The sequence below is a fragment of the Zosterops lateralis genome (genome assembly GCF_965231275.1).
Source record: "Zosterops lateralis genome assembly, chromosome: 5".
Lineage (NCBI taxonomy): Eukaryota > Metazoa > Chordata > Aves > Passeriformes > Zosteropidae > Zosterops > Zosterops lateralis.
This window is the reverse complement of record NC_139766.1, coordinates 52,295,576-52,318,567: the sequence shown is the minus strand read 5'-3', so window position 1 is coordinate 52,318,567 and position 22,992 is coordinate 52,295,576. Positions and strand designations below refer to the sequence as shown.

General features: G+C 38.4%; 1 protein-coding gene across 4 annotated transcripts in view; it reads left to right on the top strand.

Annotated features, from left to right (window-relative positions):
• PDLIM5 (PDZ and LIM domain 5) overlaps positions 1 to 22,992 on the top strand; it is a 123,671-nt gene that overhangs the window by 58,711 nt on the left and 41,968 nt on the right. Inside the window, exons 4-9 of one of the 4 annotated variants that reach the window (XM_083860777.1) lie at positions 8,834 to 8,876; positions 13,129 to 13,145; positions 14,221 to 14,253; positions 15,109 to 15,126; positions 15,432 to 15,604; positions 17,002 to 17,038. In XM_083860777.1, coding sequence (XP_083716903.1) covers positions 8,834 to 8,876; positions 13,129 to 13,145; positions 14,221 to 14,253; positions 15,109 to 15,126; positions 15,432 to 15,604; positions 17,002 to 17,038 — 321 coding nt within the window. Of the gene's footprint in view, positions 1 to 8,833; positions 8,877 to 10,144; positions 10,516 to 13,128; positions 13,146 to 14,220; positions 14,254 to 15,108; positions 15,127 to 15,431; positions 15,605 to 17,001; positions 17,039 to 17,671; positions 18,677 to 22,992 lie in introns of those variants that run through there. The other 3 variants (XM_083860778.1, XM_083860779.1, XM_083860776.1) reach the window with 3 other exon arrangements.

Below are 22,992 nucleotides of genomic sequence, written 5' to 3'. Positions count from 1 at the left end.
TTGGTGTGGGAGTTTTGCTTTGGAAGTCTGATGTGCTTTGCGTGCACTGTAATTTCCTAAGGAATGCAGTAACACAGATCTGGTTTTGACTGTGCTACTAATTTACAAAGACTCTGATTAAAAGCTTCCTGAGAATTGCATAACTGTACTGTTTCTAGTGCTCAGGGACACTGATCTTTTATTTTTGTTTCTTCTCTAGACCAGTTACGTAAGGATAAGTGTTTTTAGAAAGATTTCAGAAACTCAGTAAAACAATGGCTCTCTGCAAACATTAGGCAAAGCTTTCTTGCTGCGGCTTGAGCGGCCAGTGCTAGGGTTAAGTCAAATGTCCATCAAATTCAACAGTTTAGTGAGACGGCCAGAAAGACAGTGAACTTGAAGAAATTTGACCCATCTCCAAAAGTTTTCTGATCAAGAAGTTTTTGAAGTCCTGTTGGTTTACTTTGCTAGAACCTGAAGTAGCCTTGGGATTTGGCAGTTGCTCGGCAGTAATGCGTCAGCAGTGGTGCTTCCTTGCACTCCTGGCCAGGTCCAGATAAATGGAAAAGCTTGCATTTTGGAAAGTTTCAACATTTCTTAAAATATTACTCTCCTTACCTTTGAATGTGAATAGCATGTGAATGTATTTGAGAGAGGCACTTTTGTCCTCTTTTGCAGAAAATTGGGGGGGGGGGGGGTGTATTTGGTGTCATCTGGACTGTGGGACATGCTTGATGGCATTTATTTAAAATCTTCTGAAAACTGACCTAACACTGAGATAACAGGAACAACATTAAGAACGGGAAAAGAATGATTTTCACTATTTTCTCTACTAAGGGGTCTTTGTGGGTCAAATCTGATTAAGTATGGGTAGTTTACCTGACCTAAAGATGCCCAAGTTCATTTTATCTCAGTCAGCTGTGTAATCTGTGTCCTTTTTTCCTTCATAAACACTCATCTCATTATTTGGGTGCCATGAATGATGTTACTTGTCTCTATTTACACTTTTGTTTTCCAAATGGAGACTATGCCCCACACCTGTTGCTTTCCTTTGAAAAACACATCTCTCCAACATGCATGGTTTATGATGCTAACTTGCAGGCATTCTTTAATTATAAAAGGATATGTGGTGATCTGTCAAGGGACAGTTGTCTCTAATGGATTAAAAAGCTTATATGGTTTAAATATGAGCTATGCCCTTCATATGCTGAAAATAGTTCAAGTTAGCTTGCACTGGCTGTGTAGTTTATTTAGTACCTATGCAGGTAACTGGTTATTTTCTTAAGCTCAGATAGTTAATTTTGCGCCTCTGTGTATGTGGAATGTAAAGAATAGGAAAAAAAAACCTCTCAGACAAGTAAAGGAACTGACAAGTGTTGTTAGATAAACTGTTCCCAAGCTTCAGCCCACAGGAAAAAATGAGACACTGGTTAAATAAAACCTGTGTCTGCCATGCAAGTTCTCAGCTGTTGAGAATCAAAATTTTAGTGTCCTGACTCATGAATTCTTACCACCTTCCTCTAGGAAACAGTAAAATGAGAATAAATTAATGATCGGCTGTTTGGAAAATAAATGTCTTCCTGAAAGATACTGATAGTGTCATGAAAACATAAGAATGATGGGATGTTTGGGAATGCTGGGAAGAGCAGACAGCTTTTCAGGTATAAAGTATTCTCTAGAGGTATGAAAAACTGCTAAAGACAAATTAACACCACTGTGAGTTAAACTAGATATGTATCTGTTACACTACCTCATATAAAAGTAAGCAGTAGCTGCAGAGGTGAGTGTCCAAGTAAGAGCTGAATTTTACAGCTGCATTGTTTTAAGGGCTTTTTTCCTTACAATTTCTTGAATAATTACTGCCTTTGAAAAATTCCAGGATATTGTCAGTAGAAAGTCATGTGTCTGTGGCACAAAACCCTATGAGGTAATAAAAACACATACTGTGCCTGTCAAATATTACTCACTTACTTCGGCCATGAGGCAAGATGAAAGTAATGTTTGCAGCATTGTGACAGATCTCAGCAGGCTTTGTGGCCATCAGATGTTTTCCATCAGTGATTAGTTGCCCACAAAAGCAACTTAATTGCTTCATATGCTGTAAGTGTGCTATGACTGTTACCCCCTAAGTATTTTGAGGTGAGAGCAATGAAAGGTTCTTTTTTTTTTTTTTTTTTTTTTTTTTTTTTTTTTCAAAAATAGATGGTGGGAATGGAAAACTTCATGGTTAGCTGGATCAGTTGGAGTCAGATGGACTTAGTATTTTTTCTCCTCTTGCATGGTTGTTGCGAACAGCAGAAGAATTACAGGACTTTGCTTTATGCACCTTTGCCTAATAATTGGTTCCTTGGCCAATTTATTGACTACCAAAATGAACTGTTAAAGGTCTCTGCCGCTTTGCAGTCTTTCTTGCTTAGCTTCTGCAGGAAACAAAATAATTTCCAGCTGCAGCTCATTCTGTGGCAGTTGATGTTTGACTTCTCTTTCTCTTGAAGGCGTGGTTGAGACCTGTTGGCCAGGTTAACTTGAGGTCTTAATGCAGACAGTTGAAAGAAAAGGAAAACATAAGGAAACTCCCAAACTGAAGTTGTTAGGTATGTAAAGCTACAATAGACAGCCATGTTGATACATAAATAGCTTTTCTCAGCATGTTAGACCTGTAATACATGCTGCTAAGCCAGTGACCTTAAATATATAACCATATAAACAATACATGGAAATGATAAAGTGCAAGAACAGCAAGCGTCTGTAGTGGAAAAGTTAACAGCTTCTGGAAATGCATGCTCATTAAATTGGTAGAGTAATAATTCTGGCATGTGGTTTATAGTGCTTCAGCTCTGCTATGCACAGCCAGTGCCACCTGTGGTGGTTTTCCCCACTGGGGATGGCCTGTGGGAGCCCCCCCAAACACATCTGCTGCAATGAGGGCTGGTTCAGGTATGTGCTGGCTGCAGTGTCCCTGAGGTGAAAAGGCCCCTGACAGCCTTTGTGGCACTTTGCTAGTCAGGTCCTGTGCGCGTGCACCTCGAGGTGAATGTTCATCCCTTGCTGCTGGGGTGACTTGGGAGGGAGGACAGAGGTGTCTGGAGGCTGAGTGGGAAAGAAAATTGGCTGGTTTGCTGCTGGTTCCTGCTGTGAAGTCAGACAAAACTTAATGATATTCCTAGCCTTAATGGAAAATAATTATTTCCTATTAAAACCAACACAATTTTAACCTTTTAAATATATTTATCATCGCGTTTCTTTATTGGTGACTACTGCCATGTCCCTGGCTTTTCTGGAGCAGTCCCAGGCTCAGTAATTTTCCTGACAGCCATGCAGCCATGGTAGACTCTCCACATGTATGTATATTGTAGTTAGGATGATGCACAGATTGAAACACCACAGATGGAAATTCAGAAGCTGAATTATTAGGTTGCTTCTATTGTTCCGTGTATCACCTGAAGTGCGGAAGAAGCAGGAGGTGGTAGGACAGCTGGGATTTTGCCAGATTTTGGTACAAAATACTTTTGGAGTCTGGGTGGGTGACACTGCTTCCCATGCTACTGACCTAGTGAAAGACAGAGCTCTTCTTTGCTGTTGCTGCCTGACACCTCAGAAACAGTTTTCATCCTGTTTGGTTAATTATACTTCCGCTGTCCTTCCACTACAGACTTCCTGAAAGTAATGAATGGGTGAGCTGCTTTGTAGAGGAGAGGTGTGCTTGGCTCCCAGAAGTAAAATATAATCTAACAGCTCTCTAAATTGCCAGCTTCTTCATTTGAGAAAAAATGCTCATTCCTACACACATGCTTAAGGGAAAGAAAACCCCACACCAACCAAATAAGGACATGTTGGGGACTGGGGAGCTGTTTGTGGTGAATTCCAGATAAAATAGATATGACTACATTTTTGAGTTTATTTGGGCTATGTTTTAAACAAAGGAGGTAATTTAAACATTAGTCACCATAATGTGGAAAGCACTGGAAAAAATAATTCAGTGCTTAGTCTTGAATCTTTTAAATTATTACTTAGATTTGATGACAGACTAAAGTCAATGTGAAGCTGAGCCCTTTTTTTTTAAAGTATTTTGGAAGACTGACTAGACCTGTGAGTTATTTAGACCTATGCTTTTCTTTAAGATGTCTGTCTTTAAAAGGTAGCTTTAAAAGCTATCTAATAAGCACTGATAAAGAAAATCAAATGTATAAATTATAGTTTATTAGAAGACCAGCTATAATTATTTTATCTTGTCACTTGCACTTAGCTGTTATGTCAATACTATTACTTGGCAAGACAGCTTCAGGAAGGCTTAAAGAAAAGAAAAAAATTAGTTTCAGAAAGGCATAACTGATAAAAATATATATAAGGCATCAGCCATACTTGGTGCTGGGGATGCTTTTACCTGTTTGGGCTTTAATCAGGGGAGTCATGGGCAGGTGTGTACAGACGTGCCCTCCTAGTCCAGGGCTAACCATAGCATGGGAGCTCCAGGTTGCTAAACTTTCTGCCTCTGTGGAAGCAAAAAACATGTTTTTAAAAGCCTCTGACAGACAGAAGGTAAGTGAGATAAATTCTGTGGTATTTTTTCCTTAGCTTTTTGTTTGGTTTTTGGTTTTGCTGTAATAGAATAAAATATTATCTGCCTACACTTAAATTCTCTTTACAAATGTATTGGTAGGGTTGCCACAGACCACAGGAATGAGACTATGAGGAGTAGTTGTCTTTGGGAGGTCTTAAAAACAACTAAACCTTTGTGGGTAGGAATACCAAAGCAGAGGGCAGCTTTTTTCTTTCCTAAAATATCAGCACTGTTTATTTTAACACATCATGATGAAATCACAAACATTATTTAAATTTGAGAGGAGAGACCTAAATTTGATTTGGCCAACTGTCAAGCAGCCAGTAAAGCAAGAACATAGCTTTTCTTTCTTTTACCTGACTTAGTGTACCCTGGTGTGCTAGGGGAGGCACACTATGAGATTGTGCAGGTGTTTTATGGTGTATACCAAATGTAAAAGGCTGACAGACACATTCTGTTAATTTACACCCTTTTAAACTTACTGAAAGTGTAGCATCTGTTCAGAGTGACTCACAAACTAGCTCTCTTCTAGTGCCCAACCACCCTCTGGGTGCAGCACTGACGTTTCCGTTGTTTGATTGTAATTAACACTATTTGTCATAATTCGGTATGTTCAACTAAATGTAAGCTAGCATTATGAACAAAGGGAATGACTGATGAAATAAAATGTTGACATCCATCTCTTAGTAACCACAATGACCAGAGTACAGATTTAAAAACATTGCTATTTCTCAAGGCAAAAGAAAAATCTCTCTTTTTTTTTTTTTTTCTTTTTTTTTTTTTTTCTTTTTTTTTCAGTGACTGCAACAGGTTCCTATTTTCAATGAGTTGTACTTAGTGATGATTTTGCTATCTCTGCTTATATGTTGGGCTGTGGACAGGTTTGCAGTCTTGAGGCCACAGATGCTTGCCCCGGCAAGATTGCTGAGGTGCTGATGTACCACGTGATGTTGCCTGGGGTGATATGTGCTTCTACAAAACTGTGGGAAACACTATTTTATGTTTTTGTATTAATGTGTGCAAGGAAACCATTTCTGAAGGTGTGTAAGTTGCAACAAGAAGCAAGCTTTACAATCTTCCTGTTCTTCTATTGTTGTGAGCCAGAGCAAAATTGGTTATAAATGAATTACGTCTGTGATGGAGAAGGGGCTTGTGTTTAAGGAAAGAAAAGAAATACATTTGGATTGTTCTTTTTTCTGTGTCTACATTTGTTTTTATTCAGATAACCCCTAGTAAAAGTCATGGCTTGTTACATATGTTAAATGCTTTCTGCTTGTCATCTTTGTTCCATGAGTTGGCTAATTTACAGACATCAAATTTATTTGGCTTTCTCCCCTGTCAATTGTCTGCTCTCTAGAAGTACAATTAGGCTAACCAATAGAACTGCAGACTACGATGGCAAGACCATGAAAAATTCAGGTTTTTGGAAGGAGGATCTGACCAGTGGCTTTTCAGCGTTGTAGCATCCACTGCCAAAACTTGTCTCCTTATGATTCACCAGCTAAGAAAAAGGAGTTAGTTTTAAAAATTGGGAGGGCAGGATGTGAGATAGGAAGGGAATCCCTCCTCTTTTCTATCCTTCTATTAGAAAGATTCAGTTCAGAACACCATATAACATTCAGAGGAAGTTTTCCATCATTGACTTAATTTGGTGGACATAGCAGTGTTAGGTTTATGGTTGGGTTAAATTTTAAAGACTTTTTCAACCTAGATGTTACTCACTAAAGGTGTTGCACCTTCTTGTTGTAGTTCTCACAAGAGTTTGAACAATCCTTGTGGTTACAGAAATATGAAAACAGCAAACACAACAGCTATGTTGATACCAGAGCTGATACAGTTACTTTCCTGTGACTTTCCCATCGAGTTTTTCAGCTGCTTTTTAAGTTATGGGGGTTTGAATGGATGGGGATGATGGGGCTTTAAATGGAGTTCAGAGGAGACAGCTCTGACATGTCCTTTGGATTCTAGGTTCAGTGAAGATTTAGAGGTTTAGTGGCTGAGGGTTTTCCTCCATAATGTTGATTATTGAGATTACAGTGTTGCCATTGATGGTCAGCCTGTGGAGGTGGTGTATAAAATCGTACTCACTGCAGAAGCATGAAGAACTGTAGTTTTAGCTTTAATAAAGTGTTCTTCCGCCTTCTGGTAACAATAGAAGGGTTCTGTCAGATTGCTTGTATTTTTTTTTTTTTTTAACTGGGTAAAATACTTGGAAAATGAATGAATAATAGGGGAATTTAAAGAATGAATAGTTTTTGCTGGACCTACTGCTTACAGTGAAGAGTGGACTAATTTGTTTTCCTAATAAGGCTGCTCTGGAAGTTGGAATGTTTTGAATTACATTAAATGTCATGAAAGTATTCATCAGAGAGGATTGTCTTCTGGTATGTTTAGACAGCAAATATGATCATGTTTGGTCAAAACGAGCTGTTTACACAAGCTAAATATATAGCTGGGGTTTTTTCCTCCAATAAAAAATGAATGACTTTGATATAGAAGCTGTACAAAAAATTTGTGCACTTCTATTTTCATTTATAATTTGTCAGTAAGCAATGACTGCAGCTGCTGGTTTTTTTTATAGTAATTCTTATGAAGTTTGATACAGTGACCATTTGCCAAGGTCTTTTGTGTGAGTTGTTTATAATAAGCCTAAATACTGAGCTCTTTTGTCTTTGCTGTGTTTGTATGTTATTGAAAGTATTGCATAAACTAATATGCTGAACTGCTGGTTTTAAATCATTCAGAAAATACCATGCTTCAAGCCATCCTGCTTTTTCTAGTAAGTAGTAACAAGACAAGTGTATCATCTCATTCTGAAAACCTTTATCATCAGTTATTCATACATTCAATGGGACCAAACCTGCATGAAATTCTAATATGTTTAATTGCTAGGCGGCAAGTGAAGTGCTAACAGCTAAGGAATATGCACCATTCTGCGGTTTAATTACTTTTTGGCTGTGCAGTTCAGTGGTATCTATGAAAATATTGTGGGAAATGGCCCTGAAGGAAGAATTTTCTTGAATGTGTGTGTTGGATGTGTTTTGCTTTTCAGCTTGAAGTGTACATTTCCTTTTGTACTGTCTTGTCTAACTACTGTGCGTTTTTCACATTATGATCTTGGTGGCTCAGTTTGCTGGGCGAGCATTTTCCCTTTTCAATATGGGATAAATCACCGATTTTTAGTCTCATTATGGTCTGAAGTCAACAAGGCCAAGTTAAACTGTTTTAAGTATGTCTGGGGCACACAAATTTATGTCCTTGGTACAAGTATGTTTGTGGGGAAAATGTTGTCTGTCTATTTAAAAGGAACATTGTGAACATTTTGGTTATCAAGCTTTTTTTTCTCCCACCCTTTTTTTTTTTCTTTTTGTATGATATTTTTGAAGATGAATTTTGAAAAGTATGTCTTCCAGTCGTCTGGTAATAGTGGTGTGAAATCATTTTTGCTCAGTGCTGTGTTGATGAGTATAGAGGCAATGTCATCCATTGCAAACTCAATTTTTTTTGTTTTGTAAAAACCAAAGAAAAATAAATTTGTTCCTTTTATGAGTCTTAAACGAAAGTCCAGCATTAGCAAAGAGAAGGTTTTCTTTTTCTCCAGTGTGAAATATGGTTGCTTGAATAATTAATGTCTTCCTAATTCTTCCTATTGGTCCAGCTTAGTAGATGTGTAAACCATTTCAAGTTACTGTATTAAAAGTGAAGAAGTATACCTAAGACAGAGATGGTCTTAAAAAAGAAAGAAATATTTCCATATGTATCGGCATTTTTTTCTCCCTTCTTGTTTCTTTTGTTGCTGCAAATTGACAGCTCTGCAATTAGGAGTGATTAATGATGCACCCCAGTGCTGTGGAGGGCCAGAGGTCAGGCTTTCATAGGCTGCACACTCTATGGGAAAGGGGAGAAGGGACCTGTTCCCCAGAGCAGACAAAACCCTCTCTCTATTGAGAATTGCTGTTGATGTGGACATAATGTGTGTCACCAGCCATGCACGAGTGGAGAAGGCCAAGTGCAGAACATCATCTTCACATGCTATGCAACTTTTCCTTTATTTTTTATATCTTTTTTTGCCCCTGCAAGCATGGCATCTGGATTATATGTATTTCCCTTTTTTGTAAGGTAGATACTGAAAGAACAGTGTTGTAGATTTAACTTGAATACTTCTTGTTTTGTATAGAGGAAAGAAAATTAAATATTTCATGTATCTATGGGTGGATGTGGTGAGTAGAACAGTGAAATGCTTAAACATTAAAGAATTCATTTTTTACAAATATGTTTGTTTTTCTTTTCCAGAGTGTCTTCTATACAAAAACCTGATCATTTTCATGTGACAAAGGTATGTTCATCATCAGAACCAAGAAATGTAGCATGTGGAACTAACTGATACCCATCTGTCAAACCCTGTTGTTGATGAGCACTGGCATTCAAACTTTCAGTATAACATGCTTGGTTTCCATGTGTTACATTAAGAGTATTGCAGCATTGGATCTTTGATCACTTTTTTTCCCCTCCTAAAAAAGAATGGAGAGACCTGGAAATGATCATCAAAAAGGAAAAAAAAATAAAAAGAAAAAGATGAATAAATGTTATTCTCCAACTCTTGGAATTTTATTTAAGATATTGCTGATGTTTTCCCTCTGTACCTAAGAGAGAAACAGAAGCAGGTAGATTTTTTTTGTAGTGATTTTAATATTTTTTTTTCTGTGGGGATTTGTTTTTTTTAATGGACACTGAAATCTTTCCTTGTATTTGAGAGAAACTTATCCAAATACTACAATTTCAGAGAACAAGTCCCCTCACTTTCCTTCAAGCCCTGGAGAATTATTTGTTCTTGAGTCCTTCTAATGTTTTATTCTATGCAGCAGTTTCAAAACCCCCTTTCTGTTAAAAAAGCTGTTTGCAAACTTGAAAATACTTATAAATAGACTGTACTTGAAAAGTCTTTCCAGTGGACATAATTAATGTGTAGTATATTACTGTTCTGCTGACCATGACCTTTAAAGGCCACAGTTTGGGAACCACAATGTTAAAATGTAGTTCCCAGCACAAAAAAACAACCAAACAAAAAAATCAGATTTCTTGAGTGTGCTATCTGACAATGGGTATGTGGAGACACTGGAGGCCATCAATGTTCTCTCGTTCTACTCTTAAAGTTCTTAGCAACAGATCAGTGTGTGAACATTTGCACATTCCAATTGTGTATGGGGAACGTGCATATCTCAAAATGGGTTTGAGACATGGAATGTGGATTTTCCTAAAAAGCTCTAATTTTTTCCACGAGTTACCCGATGGGTTTTGCAACAGAGCGGTTTTTTAGTTTCTTGTGAGTTTGATTTGTGGAGTGTCTGTTTTGGATATGCCGAGAGGAGCTAGCATTGTGGAATTTCATATTGATTGTGCATGTTGGGATCATTCCCTCTAATAAAATGCACGGCTCTGGTTGTTTTCCCATACATTTCATGGCTGCAGTCTTGGTTAAACTTGCTTCTCTGCTTCACACTAGGTGGGTCATCTCCCCTAAGAGCAGCTAAAATCCCTGCTGAGGAATGTGCATGTGTTTGGCATGGTTTTGTGTGTTTCTGTTTTGTTCTTCATCCCACGTAGGCAGAACCTACCGAAGTAGTTAAGCCTGTGCCCATTGCCTCTGCTGTTGCACCCAAAGTCACTGCCCCAGCGAGCGTGGCTTTCAATAAGACACCGAGGCCGTTTGGAGCTGTAACCTCCTCCAAGGTCACCTCCATCCCGTCACCGTCCTCCGCCTTCACGCCGGCGCAGGCGTCGGCCGCGTGTGCCGTGCCCGGAGTGCATGCTAACGCCAAGCCTAACGCTGAGCTGTGGCCACCCGTGCCGGGCGCTCCTAAACCTGCAGTTCCTGTCCCACGGCAGCACGGGGCCGCCGACGGCGCCCAGGACGCAGCCGAGGGGCCGCGACGAGGAGGCAGAGAGAACCAGGGGGAGAGTAAACAGCAAAATGGGTAGGTGGGATTTTTTTTTTGCTGTGAGGGTCTTTCCTCACAGGAAAAAAGCCGGGCTTGTTTGAGGGCTAAGGAAAACACAGCTTGGAGGGGTTGTTTACTCCTCAGAAGTCGATCTCTCAGAAATTGTTTTCAAAGCGATGCTTCAAGGGACTCAGCTAGACTTTTGGTGGTGGTTTTTCTCACGAGTGACATATCAGTTTACAAAGTGTCATGACTAAATTGAACAAGGACCACGGAATCCTTTACATGATGTGTTCTATCACCACGTGTTCTGCACCTTACAACAAGCCTGGTATTAATTTCAATGTCCAGTCTCACTGTGTATTTTGACACTCAATACAGCAACTGAAAGCAGCAGGCACACAAAAATGCAGAGCAGTCTGTCAAGAAGGGTGAGTGAGTGCCGTGATGGCCGGGAATGAAATGCTCTGGGAGACCAACTGTGACCCTGGCAGAACCAGTGGATTAAAGTTCGAGTGGAAAAGGGAGGGAGGCAAATGGACAGATGCCTCATTAATTCTCTGCACAACACTGGAAAACCTTTAAGGTGTTTTCTAGGAAGCTGATGGGGTTAAGAGGATTTTTTGCAGTGCTGTAATATAAATACCTCAACTTTAAATTTTACCTTCACCCTAAACAAGCAATGCAGATTTAAAATGTGAGTAATTTCCTTATTCAAATAACTGTTTGTGTTGAAGTGGGCATCAGAGACTGAACATTTAAGCGACTATAAGGAGACATAAAAGGCTTTATCTGGTGTAGCATCTAGACCAGTAAACAATAGATTAGTAAACTAAATAGAGCCCAGCAGCAGTCCTGGGAACTCAGACCTGCAGCAAGATTTTTGGCTAGGGATGCCTTGGGCTCTCCCAAAAATTCCTGGGCAGAGTTTGGGAGCTGTAGCACCTCAGGGTCCAGTTCCTAGTGCCTGCTGTGCTGGGGGGAGAGGAGGAGGCTGAGCATGAGCCAGTTGGCCTCTGTGACTAAATGTTGAATTGAGTAATAAAAAGGGCAGGAGGGGAACTGAAGGTTTCTGTTCAGTTTTAAGAATATGAAACCTGAGCTTAAAACCTAAAAGCTGTGGTTAGTATTTTCCATCCCACAAAAGAAAGGGACTAGAAGAATAGGCCTTGTGCCTCTCTTCTCTGGTATTCGCTCAGTGTAGGAATTACATGAAGAACCCTATGGAAAGGTGAACATCCATGCCAACTAAAATACTGAATAAATTGCAGTTTCAGTTGAGTTTCTTATGGAGTAAAAAAGCCTCAAAACTTCTTTAGGTACTTATTCCCTTTATGTTGTACTACGAATATTTCCCATGTGTGGACTCACAATCAGCCTATATGCATTTTATATTGCACTGTAGCCATGGTAACTTCCAGCCCTTTCTTAAACAGATGGCAGGAATCCACTCTGCAAAAAGTGGATTGAAATTGAGAGATCCCAAGGACTTGCTTATTGCTGGTGCAGTTGTTGAATACACTTTGGCAAACCCTCTCTTATCTTTCCAGGAATACTGTTTTAGCAAATAACTGTGTAAGGAGTATTCAAAAGCAGCAATTAGTACTGAAAAAGAGGAACAATAGCAACAAAATTAAGTCTTCTCAAGGAAGTGCTGCAGGCACAGAGCAAGCACTTTACAATCAAGATAGGATGACTGGGTGAGCACTGCTATGTGCCCTACCTTATTTAGAGGAATGAATAATACCATCAAAGAGGATGAATAATCACAGCTGAGAGATGAAGAAATCCCTGTCTCACTATCAGCCTCACAGGTCTAGTTTGGAAAAGTTTGAAAACATTTCAGAGTTGTAAAAACCTACTTTACTTTGCAGTCTTTCTTATAGTATTGTGCTTGGGCTGCCTAAGTGTCCTGCATTCCTAAAGCACAAAACAAAAACAAGCAGACAAAAACCACTAAGGTGGTTATATTGGTCTGCTGCTACACTACTTAATTTTACCCAAGAAAGTTAAATTTCTACAATGATGCTTTAATGTCTCACCATTTAAAATGCTATCAATGGCATCTATAAAATAACACAAACATTGAAGTTTGGAATAATTGATCAGTCTGTAATGAATTCTGTTTTTCTTCTGTGGCTTGTATGATTCATTTTCTCAAAACATGCAAAAAACCCAACTTGTACCTTGTTCATAGATGGCACTGCTTAACAAATGCAGTTCTTTTGACATGCACCTTGTTTTACTCACAATTTCCTCCCTTCCTCTTGACTTCTCTCAAAAAAAAATTCAGGATATAAACTATTTGACTTCAGGATGGGAAAGGAAGTTTAATTTCCCTTGTTTAGTTCTGCCTTAGAAAGCAAGCAATTTGCCTTCACTAGCCTGTGTGCACTTGCACTTTTATCAAGACCTTTTTGCCAGCTCTTGCATGTGATGTGCCTGCTGCTTAAAACAGGTAAGATGTCCATAGACTTCAGTCAGTTTAAGTTCAGCTGGGCTAAAGTTTTCTCTTGTAGGTTCTCTTGATGTTATAAGTTTGACTTATGTGATATATGGCTTTACCAGAGCTTGGATTTGGAAACTCCTGTTCTCTTTTAAGAAGCAAAGAATTACTTAACACATCAAATACTTTTTTTTCCTTTGCAGATAGCAGCACCGACAAAGTTAGTATCAACAGCACTGGACTTGAATGATGGTTATTTTTCCTATTGGAATAACCAGCATGTATTCTGGTTTTGCAAAATTACAGCTCTTACAGAGTTATATATTTAAATTTTGCAAAACAGCTTCAGCTTTTCTTAGTGTAATACATTATTTTATCTGCATTGGACATGATGTGACTTTGCTTTTCACTCTGCTACATTTTGCAGTTCATTTTTATTCTACAAAACATTCGTGTGCTGTTTGTGTGTACTGATAAATTCTTAGTGCGACTGTGGTTCATTGGTGTTGGTAATACAACTAGTAAGTGGTGAAATACAGTATAAAAATAAAGTTACTTTGAGAACTGTAGAATGAAGACCTGGATTCTGAATTCATACAGGAAAAGAAAACTAACGTCCATATACTCTTGATGTGTGCATATTAGGATGATCGATGACTGAGGTTTTATTGGCTTCTCTCTTCTCACTTTTGCCTCAAGGCTGAGTTAAGAGCGAGCCTGTCTCACTGAGTTTTCCTTTGTCTCTGGCACCACCTTGTTGCCTCAGTGAGTCATTACTAGTAGACTCTTAACCCTTAAAAAGGAGACCTGTAGGATGAGAGAAGTAAGCGGGAATTTTTTTCTTTATACAACTTTCAACAAATGTGAAAGACTGCTTATTTCGCTGGGGTAGTTGCTAGAATGCAGTAAACTGCACATAAATAATTAAATTAATTTTCATGTATTTCCACACCTTTAATTACTGCTATAACTTTCAGATTTCATCTTTGCTATTAACTGTTTAAGATGCTTTACACATTTTTCTCTGTTCCCCACCCTGGAATTGCCACTACCTTTGTTTCTGTACCTCTTTCTCTGTTATTAACTTTGATATGTGATATATGCTCCTCACTAATAGTGTGTGTCAATAAATTAAATCTTTTGATACAATTTTGTACCATACCTTTCACATTCTTTCAAGTATTAAGTATTTTTTAAGCTTAAGTTTTTACTACTGCATTCCATTTAATGGGCCTAATTCTTACTTGTTAACAGTTAACATCTTTCCTCACTCATTTTCCACCTTTCTTCCCCAGAAATACTTCGAACCATAAAAGTACAGTGAGGAGGTAGTGTCAAAAATAAAAATGACTTTTAAAGCTTTATTGGGTTTTGATTTTTAATACTTACTAGAAGTTTTATTTCCTAGTAGCTAAGTTTTCATTGTTTTCCTCCTGTAAATAATGTAAAAATAAATGTGCACTTAAAGGGTCTTACAGATTAATGCTTTGGAATAAGTGTAGAATTTAGGAGTAATTTATATAGTTTGGGTCTTCTGTTCCCTTTTCCCGAATTTCCCAAATTGACGCATTCTTTACATCACTTACTGCAATCAAGGCTTTTAGATCCAGTGCTCCTGAAAGTTTTGTTAGTGCAAGGATTGGTAATAACCTGTAGGTTACTGCAGGGAAGGTTTCCAGATGGAACAATCACCCCCCTGTTCTTCTTTCGAAAAGGGTGCCTCCTCATTATGCCTCAGAACGTGTCCATCTGTGCTTTCAGGTGGCCTGGTTCTGATCTGGGCTTTGCCAAGTGCAAAAGACCTGGTGTGTACTGGGTGGTCCTTGCACGTGCACACATCTGTGCTGTGCCCCTCAGGAGCTAAAGGGAGAATTTGTCAAGGAGCACCTGATCTGAGCTAGGTAGACTACCCTGCTTTACCAAAACAAATTCCCCTCTCATCCCTATAGGGAAACCACTGTGAGTTTATTTATTGTATGCAAGTTCTATGCAGTGGTTTTAGTGCTAGAATATGGCTATTAATTGGATTTTAGTGCCTTTCTCGCAGAACTAATTCAGTAGAATAATTAGCTACATTTCTGTTTAATTTCAGCTTTCTGACTGTATTTCTTCCTTTCTTTTTCTCCTTTTCCTGTTTATGCTGGGAAAACTTTCTCTTGCTGTCTTACTCTGTCGCCTCCAAGGAAAAACCCACCCAAACGGTAAAAGTTTAAACATGTAGATGTCTTGATAATGTTGTCTTTTACTGTTTCAAGTGTTCCATCAGTGAAACAGGGAGAAATATTTTGGTGGGGTTAGAGTAATTCTAAAAGGTGTGTTTGGCTCAGAAAACTGCATCTTTGTTTAGCTGGGCCTCAACTGCTGCCTTTCTGCATCCCAACGCACAAGTTGCCTTTAAATGCTGAGCAAAGTCGCAGCTGCACCCGTGCCTTTGTAGGTGACCAGAGTGAGGTGTTATCAGGCACCTCACACTCACGGCTGTGTCTGTCTGTCTGTCCCTGGGCAGCCCCCCACGGAAGCACATCGTGGATACCTACACGGAGTTCTACCACACGCCCACGCACAGCGACGCCAGCAAGAAGCGGCTGATTGAGGACACGGAGGACTGGCACCCCCGCACGGGCACCACCCAGTCCCGCTCCTTCCGCATCCTCGCCCAGATCACTGGCACTGATCACAGTGAGTACCTCTGTCCTGCCAGCACAGCAATGCCCTGTGCCTCTGTACAGACTGGGGGTTTTAAACCTGGGGGCCACGGGAGGTACAGAAAGGGAAATACTACTGTAAAGCCCTGCCGTTACTTAGTAGTTCAGGATATATACATTGCTGGACATTATTCCTAATTGAGCTGAATTAAAACATTCTAGATAAATCCTAAAATTTCCATTACTAGTCCGAGATGTATTGAAAGATAGATATTTGTTTCTTTTCCCCCATATCACCAAAATGGCAACTTTTGTGATCAAATTTAATGCTTCAGAAAAATAGGTGTTTTCTGGCATGTAGAAAGTCTTTGTCAGTCATACAAAAGTACGTGGTCTGCAATGATGTAAGCAATCAGAAACATAAATCCATAGTTCCTCAGTTTATTCCCAGGTTATGTTTCCACCTGCTGCTTATGCTATGGTGTGATTACATATATTGCTGGAGTGGAACAGATGATGTGGTGCAGATCATTTCCAGTCGTATAATTTTATGCTAAAACTTGAATTTCATATTATGTTGTCAGCCATAAGTCATTGGCTGAGATTTGTGATTTTGTGTGAAGGCCACCAGAAGTGCTATCAGGGGCTTTGAGCTCTCAATTCTTCAGCTTTCCTCAGCTAGAGCTGCAATAAAGAAGGAATTGAGGCAACTGGAGCTCCTCTCCAGGGAGAGATTTGATTAAATCAGCTACTTTTAGAAGCCAGTAATAACATCTCTCAAAATAAGTGTTATTGTCCATGTGTGATAAATATTCTGACTTTGGATCTGATTGTTTTGTAGTCCTGTGTTCAATTCCCTTCATCAGTCCTTGTAAGGGCAGAGCATAGGACCTGAACATCAAGTAACATGTTATCCAGTAAAGATGAATTTATCATGTTGACAAATGCTGTAAGAAAATTACTGCAACTTGATTTGCCAGCCTTAAAATCAGGACTGGGAATTTACATTATCCCTTGTGCTGACTTCTAGAACCTTGGTGGGAAGTAGCCTGGCTGCAAACAGATGCTTGGATTATCACCTGATATAAACCCACTGGATGTTCATCCAAAAGAAAATACCTCTTAACTTCCATTAATCTTCACCTTCTCAAATCACCTTTCTCAATGCCAGCATGGAGAGTAGGCCAAGGGGATGGGCAGAGGCCAGCAGAGCCACTTTTCAGCAGTCCTACTAGCTGAAAAGGGGCTCTTGAAGTTTATAGACATAACTCACAGCCATTGGGGTGTATTTAGAATCAAAGAATCCTAACAAGCCTTGTTATAATTTCCTGCTGTGAATTCCTGTGAATGCTTGGCACAGCAGAGAATCTCAGTGTTGTGGTACAGTGTCTTTAGTGCCCTAGAAAATAAAAATTTTCTCTTTTCTTTCAGTGAAAGAACCAGAAAATGAAGCTGCAAAGAAGACTAAGTGAGTTGATGTTTTTCACATTTTTATTAGTTTAATCCCTTGCATGTTTTAATTCTAAACTTTGTAGTGTTTGGTGCACTTGTGTGACATCTGGGTGTTTTTTAAAATGTTCCTTCCCTTTTTGCCTTTTACTTCAGCATGTAAAAATCAAGATCTTCTCCATAGACAAAACCTTTTTAAAAGCTGTTGGTGCAATCCAGTAGTAATGTTTGTGCAGGAGTTTGTGTAGTGGTTTTCTGTAAACTTGGACCAGTTTGGTTACCTGTATGAGGTCAGCTTGTGTTTTCCTTTTCCAAGTGTAGTCAGGCATTTTTGATTTGTAACTGTGGATCTGATTGCAAGACATAGGTGGGAGGTATTGCTGTTCTGGCTGCGAGGGTCAGCTGTCTCCTTGCTTTGGGATAAGCATTGTTCAAAAGGAGCACCAACCAGTGGCTAAATCTAATGGTTCCTGAAGTCAGTGAGACTTTCTTTACTGACTTTGACTAACACTGGATCCAAATTTTTCACAGAGAGGAAGACAATGCAATAGGGATAGTGCATGGAGTTTGCATGCTCACTTGTGAAACTGCGTAAGACAAACTTTCTTTCTTTCCTTCTTTCTTATTTTTCTTCTATCACTTCTTTCCACAGGGAAAAGGTTCCCATCCACGTCCTTAGCCCCAAATATACAAAATTACGTGACTGGCACCATGAAGTCTCAGCACGTGTTCTTAATGTCCAGTGATTTTACCCAAGTTGCAAAAGCAAAATACAAACACTTCCTTCCTTTCTTCTTTTCCATCTGCTTTGCAAAAAAATAAAACAAAGAAAAAAAAATGAAAAAAGAAAACATATTTCAGTAGCCTTTCTGCAAGAGAAATTCTAGCCTTTTCTATACTTTTCTAACACTTTCCTACTGATGTGTAAAAATGGGATGAAAATGTTTTTGTGCTAATCATTAGTTGACAAAAAATACATATTTAAAACTTAACAACTTGGGTGGCTGAATCTCCCGATGTGGGGGAGGAGATGGCTGTTTAAGTTCTGTTTTCTGTCTGAAAGAAGTCATTTGCATTGCTGAGTTTGAGTTCCTGTAGGCTGTTAGAAAGCAGAAAATTTTGAACAAATTAATAGGAAATTGTGTTACCTTGATTCTGGGGTTGGAGGAAGAAGATGAAGAGCGGATTCTATGCACTTATTTCAAATTATCATATGTACCAGGAAAATTATCTTGGATTTCACTAGATTTTCAGCAGGTCAATTTTAGAGCAGTTGTAAATGTTTTACAAAGTACAGCAAGAAGACAGAATGCTTTCAAGCAAAGAAAAGAAAAAATTTAAAAAATAATGTTCCAATATTTTGAATTGAAGTGAAAGCTCAATATAAAGATTTTGCTGCTTAGAGTAGTAATATGTTCAAGTTTTGGAAAACTTAAAAAAGAATAATTGAGCAGAATATTGCTGTGTAAGAGCTTCAGCACATCTAGCAGGGACAAGATTAGACAGTAGTATTTATTTATTGCAGAGTGAAGCTTATAGGCTTTCTTGTGTTTATGAAAGCTTCACAGCCCTATGGTTCTCCTGTACAATAATGTATTATAGTAGCTACACGTCCATTAATTTATGCATTTTGAAGCTTGAAGAGTATTTTAATAAAAGTTGCTTTTATCTTAGCTCTGTCTGTTTTTCTTTTGAGTCTCTCGGACTCCATGAATAGTCTTCTCGTGCATGGGGATGACATTTCATTGCACCTTCACAGCCTATAGGAAGAGAAACAATTAAATCCCAGCTGCATAGTAGAAGCACTCTGAATTGTTTAAAACCATCCCAGTATTTTAGTTCCTGATCATCTTAAAAATGGGGTATGTTTATGTTACTGAAATTGACATGAGATTTGCAGGAATGAATAAAATGGTTGACCTTTACGAGAGTAAGAATTATATGAAGTAAAGTTCGCTTTCGGCTTTTGCAGCGCTTGTTGAACCAGATAAAGTTTGAGACCTCAAACAAAGGTGATTGTGAAGCACATATAAAAGCCCAGTTTCTCACAACTGCTCAATGAGAACCATTGCAATTGGTTTGGGTTTATGCAGCTGACCTCCACACTCCTCTGATGGACTTAGTCCTGTGAACAGATGCTTCCCCAGAAGACTTGGTGGGGCTGTTTTTTTTACCTTGTACAATGTCATAACTTGAGAGGACCTTTGGAACCATTTTGAGTTTCTTTTTCAGATGGTTTATTCTGCTATACAGTACAGCAGTAGCTTATGGTATTTGTGATTTTATCTTTAGGAAAAGACAAACAGAAAATGGAGACTTCAGGTAATAGATAAGTTATCTAACACTAACAGTCACCAGTGTGGATGCCTAACACTGCACAGATTTGCCCTGGTAATGATGACCCAAGGAGTATCACATTTTGCACACTTTTTGGGTTAAATCCTTAGGGACAGTAGGGGAAAACATCCACTTCAATAATTTCACTGAAGAGTGTTTTTATGAGAAGTGCCAATCCATTTAATTTCCACGCCCCCCTATCACTTAACTTGGCAGTGAGTACTGTTACTAAACCCAAGTGTGTGACTGAATGCACATACACACAATATAATAATTTGATAGAGTACTGCATATTAAAGTTGGAATGTGAAGTAATGTATTTAAATTGTTCTCCTGGGTTTTTACAATTTCCTTATGAACAGAATGAAATGTGGGCATTTCAGAGAACATCAATGCCATGAAAACTGTGAAAGGTTAGAAAGGTTATCACTTAGATTCTCTGTAAAGCCTTCTTTTTAAGGGCAAAATAATTTGACCTTCAGGTATTTTTATGTTCTGGAGACATCCCTAGGTAAGGAGAATATTTTCATATTGTTATTAAATTTACCGTTATGGTTATCTACCTTACCAGCTCTTATCCTGTTGAAGAATGATTGCTGTAGGGAAAAACAGAAGAATAAACCCTCTCTAAATAATCAAAATAATAGAAGTCTCTGTTTTGAGTAAAATTAAACACAGTCGTAGAGTCTATCTTTTAAGGATATGGGAGTAATTTGAGAGAGACTACCAAATTGTTAATTTTCTATAAATTCATTGTGAAAACATCACTAGTTCCAAAAACGTTTTGTAAATGTGTGAAATGAATTTCATTTACTGCTTGAAAGATGTTATCCCTTCACCCAATATCCTCATTGCACGGAACTTATTGGCATTAAATTTTGGACTTCTTGTTACTGTTCCAAAAATTGACCACTTTTTCATTTGTATCTGCCAAACATTCCCTATCTCATGTCTGATTCCTAGAATATATCTGATAGTTGGAAACATAAGTGGTTTTTTTTTTATATAAACAAACAAGCTTAAATTTTAGAGATCTTCTCGAAATATCAATTTGACAATGAAATAAAAATTTCTCTTTCATCAGTGATCTGCAGTAAAATAATTTAATAATATTCAGCTTTTCAGGCAGGCATTGTGCAAGACAGATGTTCTCGTGGTTTTTATTGTTTATTTCTAACAGTAATCCGCTAGGGATTTTTGTTTGGATAAAATAGATTCTTCTCTTCACCAGCTGGAAGGACAGGAAATAGAAGTAGAAAGCCCTCATTGAAGTGTGTAGATAGTAGTTTTTAAACCAGTTTTACTTAAAACTTAGGCAATGTCTAGCCTTTATGTATAGTTTATGTGCTTTAGATTATTTCTATTTCTGCGGTACCCCATTTCCAAGGTTTTGGGTTGTTATTTTAATGTTCACTTTTAACCCTCTCTTTTTGAGCAGCCAGGTCCAGATTTGGTTTTGCCTTAAATTGTAGAGTGAATTCATTGTCCTGAGGGAGGATTTTCCAGATTTGTAGTTTAGTTGATCCAGAGCAACTGGAAAATAGTTGTCCTACTCTTGCTGTCTTGAAACAATCTGTCATAAAATCACGTATTTATTTTTCTCTCCCACATGTCATAAATATATGTAAAGTATACCTGCAGATCTACCTGATGGAGCAGGAACCCAGGATACCTGTATTAATTTGAATAAAAACTCCATAGCTACCCCAACTTTGGTGATGCCAGCTGCACCAGAATTTCCATCCGCACCTTTATCACCTTTGAGGTCTGCTCCCTGGTCATTCTTAAATCTATTCAATAATTTTCAGCGCTTAAGTCTCCTTATTTTAATAACATACATAATTATGCATATTAGCATAAGAAAAAAAGGCAGAAAAAAAGCCTGCCCCTGTGGCTAATTTAGTGTGCTCAAAACTTACTGTTGTGGTTGCTCTCTACCTTGCAGTTAACTTTCTTTGGTGTATTACAGTGAAATGTTTGGCATGTGCTTTTCTTCAAGTAGAGCACTTTAAGACAATATTTTCTAGATATTTTTCCCCCCATAACAACTGAATTACAGAAAGGATATGAAAAATACAGAGAAATATATAGTGTAATGTTCACAAAACTAACACAACCAAAAAGTTGTAGCAAAAAGCGTATAAAGCTTTGGGGTGAATCCCACTATCACTTATGTCACTTTCAGTATTTCTACAATTGTTTTCCATCCCATAATGTAATCCCATATATATGTGTTCTATCTCTGTAAATGTCCAATACTACTTGGCTTTCTGAGTTTTAAAGCAGCAGGACATTCTCAGCCTTCACTGTAAGTGTGATACTTCTTAAATGTGTTTTGCATCATTTTACCCTCTTAATTATATTTTACTGTAAATTTAATGATATTCATGGAAGTTTTTTGGGGTTTGGGTTCTTCTTCTCAGTTTACTAACATTTTCACGCACAGTGTTTCCTGTTCTACTTTAATGTTTATTAAAAGTCTCTTTCTCTGCGTGTCTTCACTTGGTTTCATTACTGTGAATGGAGTGAAAACAATGCTAGACCAGAACCTGCAGCTGCTCTTTTGCCGATAGCAGATTCCTGTCCCAGCAGTGTCCTCTCTCCCAGACTTCCTGAACATATTGCAGCACCAGCTCCTGCGAGGTAAATCATTCACAGGGGTTTTGATTCAGTTAACAATCTATCCTGGGTTGTTAACTGAATCAAAATATCCAGGTTCTAGCCTGGATTTTTCTCTCTTGGAGGAGAGAAGGTTGTTTGTCATTCACTTAAAAATCATTAGGCTGCTGTGACTGGGGATTTTCCTGGAAATGGTAGGAGGGGGAAGGAGAAAAATTAGATAAAAATGAGGAAATTCATGTACAGTCTGGTGGACACTAGTTAAAGTAAGATACAGTATTTAGTGTGTGTATGCTGTCAGTTGGTGTCCACCCTATCACTTGAATGGAGTGGGTTTTCAGTGGTCTCAACAAGTCAAAAGTGAATATGGATTTAGAAATATAAAAGTAATTTTCTAAAATATGAGTTATTTCATTTGTAAGACAGTGTTGTGCTGTGATGCAGTTACAAAAAACTAGGATATTATCTGGCAAATTTCCTGTCACTGGCCCTGGATAGTTTCACTGGCACTTACCTTGGCAAATTGCTGGTGCTTTGGAGGTCATCTATGAGTGCTAGACAGCAACAGTTATTTTAGACAGAAGACAGCGAAAGTAGTTTGGAGGGTGATTGATTGTTACTGTTACTGAAGGTCAATAACATTTTCTGATGGTTTATCTTACACTGTGCGGGAGTTTTTGAGTTCCAGGTAGCATGTACATGCACAAAGTCATAACATGAAGCAAAGCTCTTCCTGTAAAAATGAGAATTAAATGAACAGTGCCTGGTCCTGCCAAGCCCTAGACAAAGATTCATGCATGAATAAAGCATACAAGAATATACTGAGGCCTACACCTTTGTGGGCTTTCTGCAGTAGGAAATCTTAATACTAAGATTTGGAATTCACCAGTTTTAAACCTTTTAAACAGGGGTCTCAACTAGCTGAGAGACGAGGAGAAATCTGACATCAAAATAAAAGTCTATTTTGGTGTATTTTGAGGACATTTTTGTTGTCTGGGAGAAGAAGGTATGTTCATG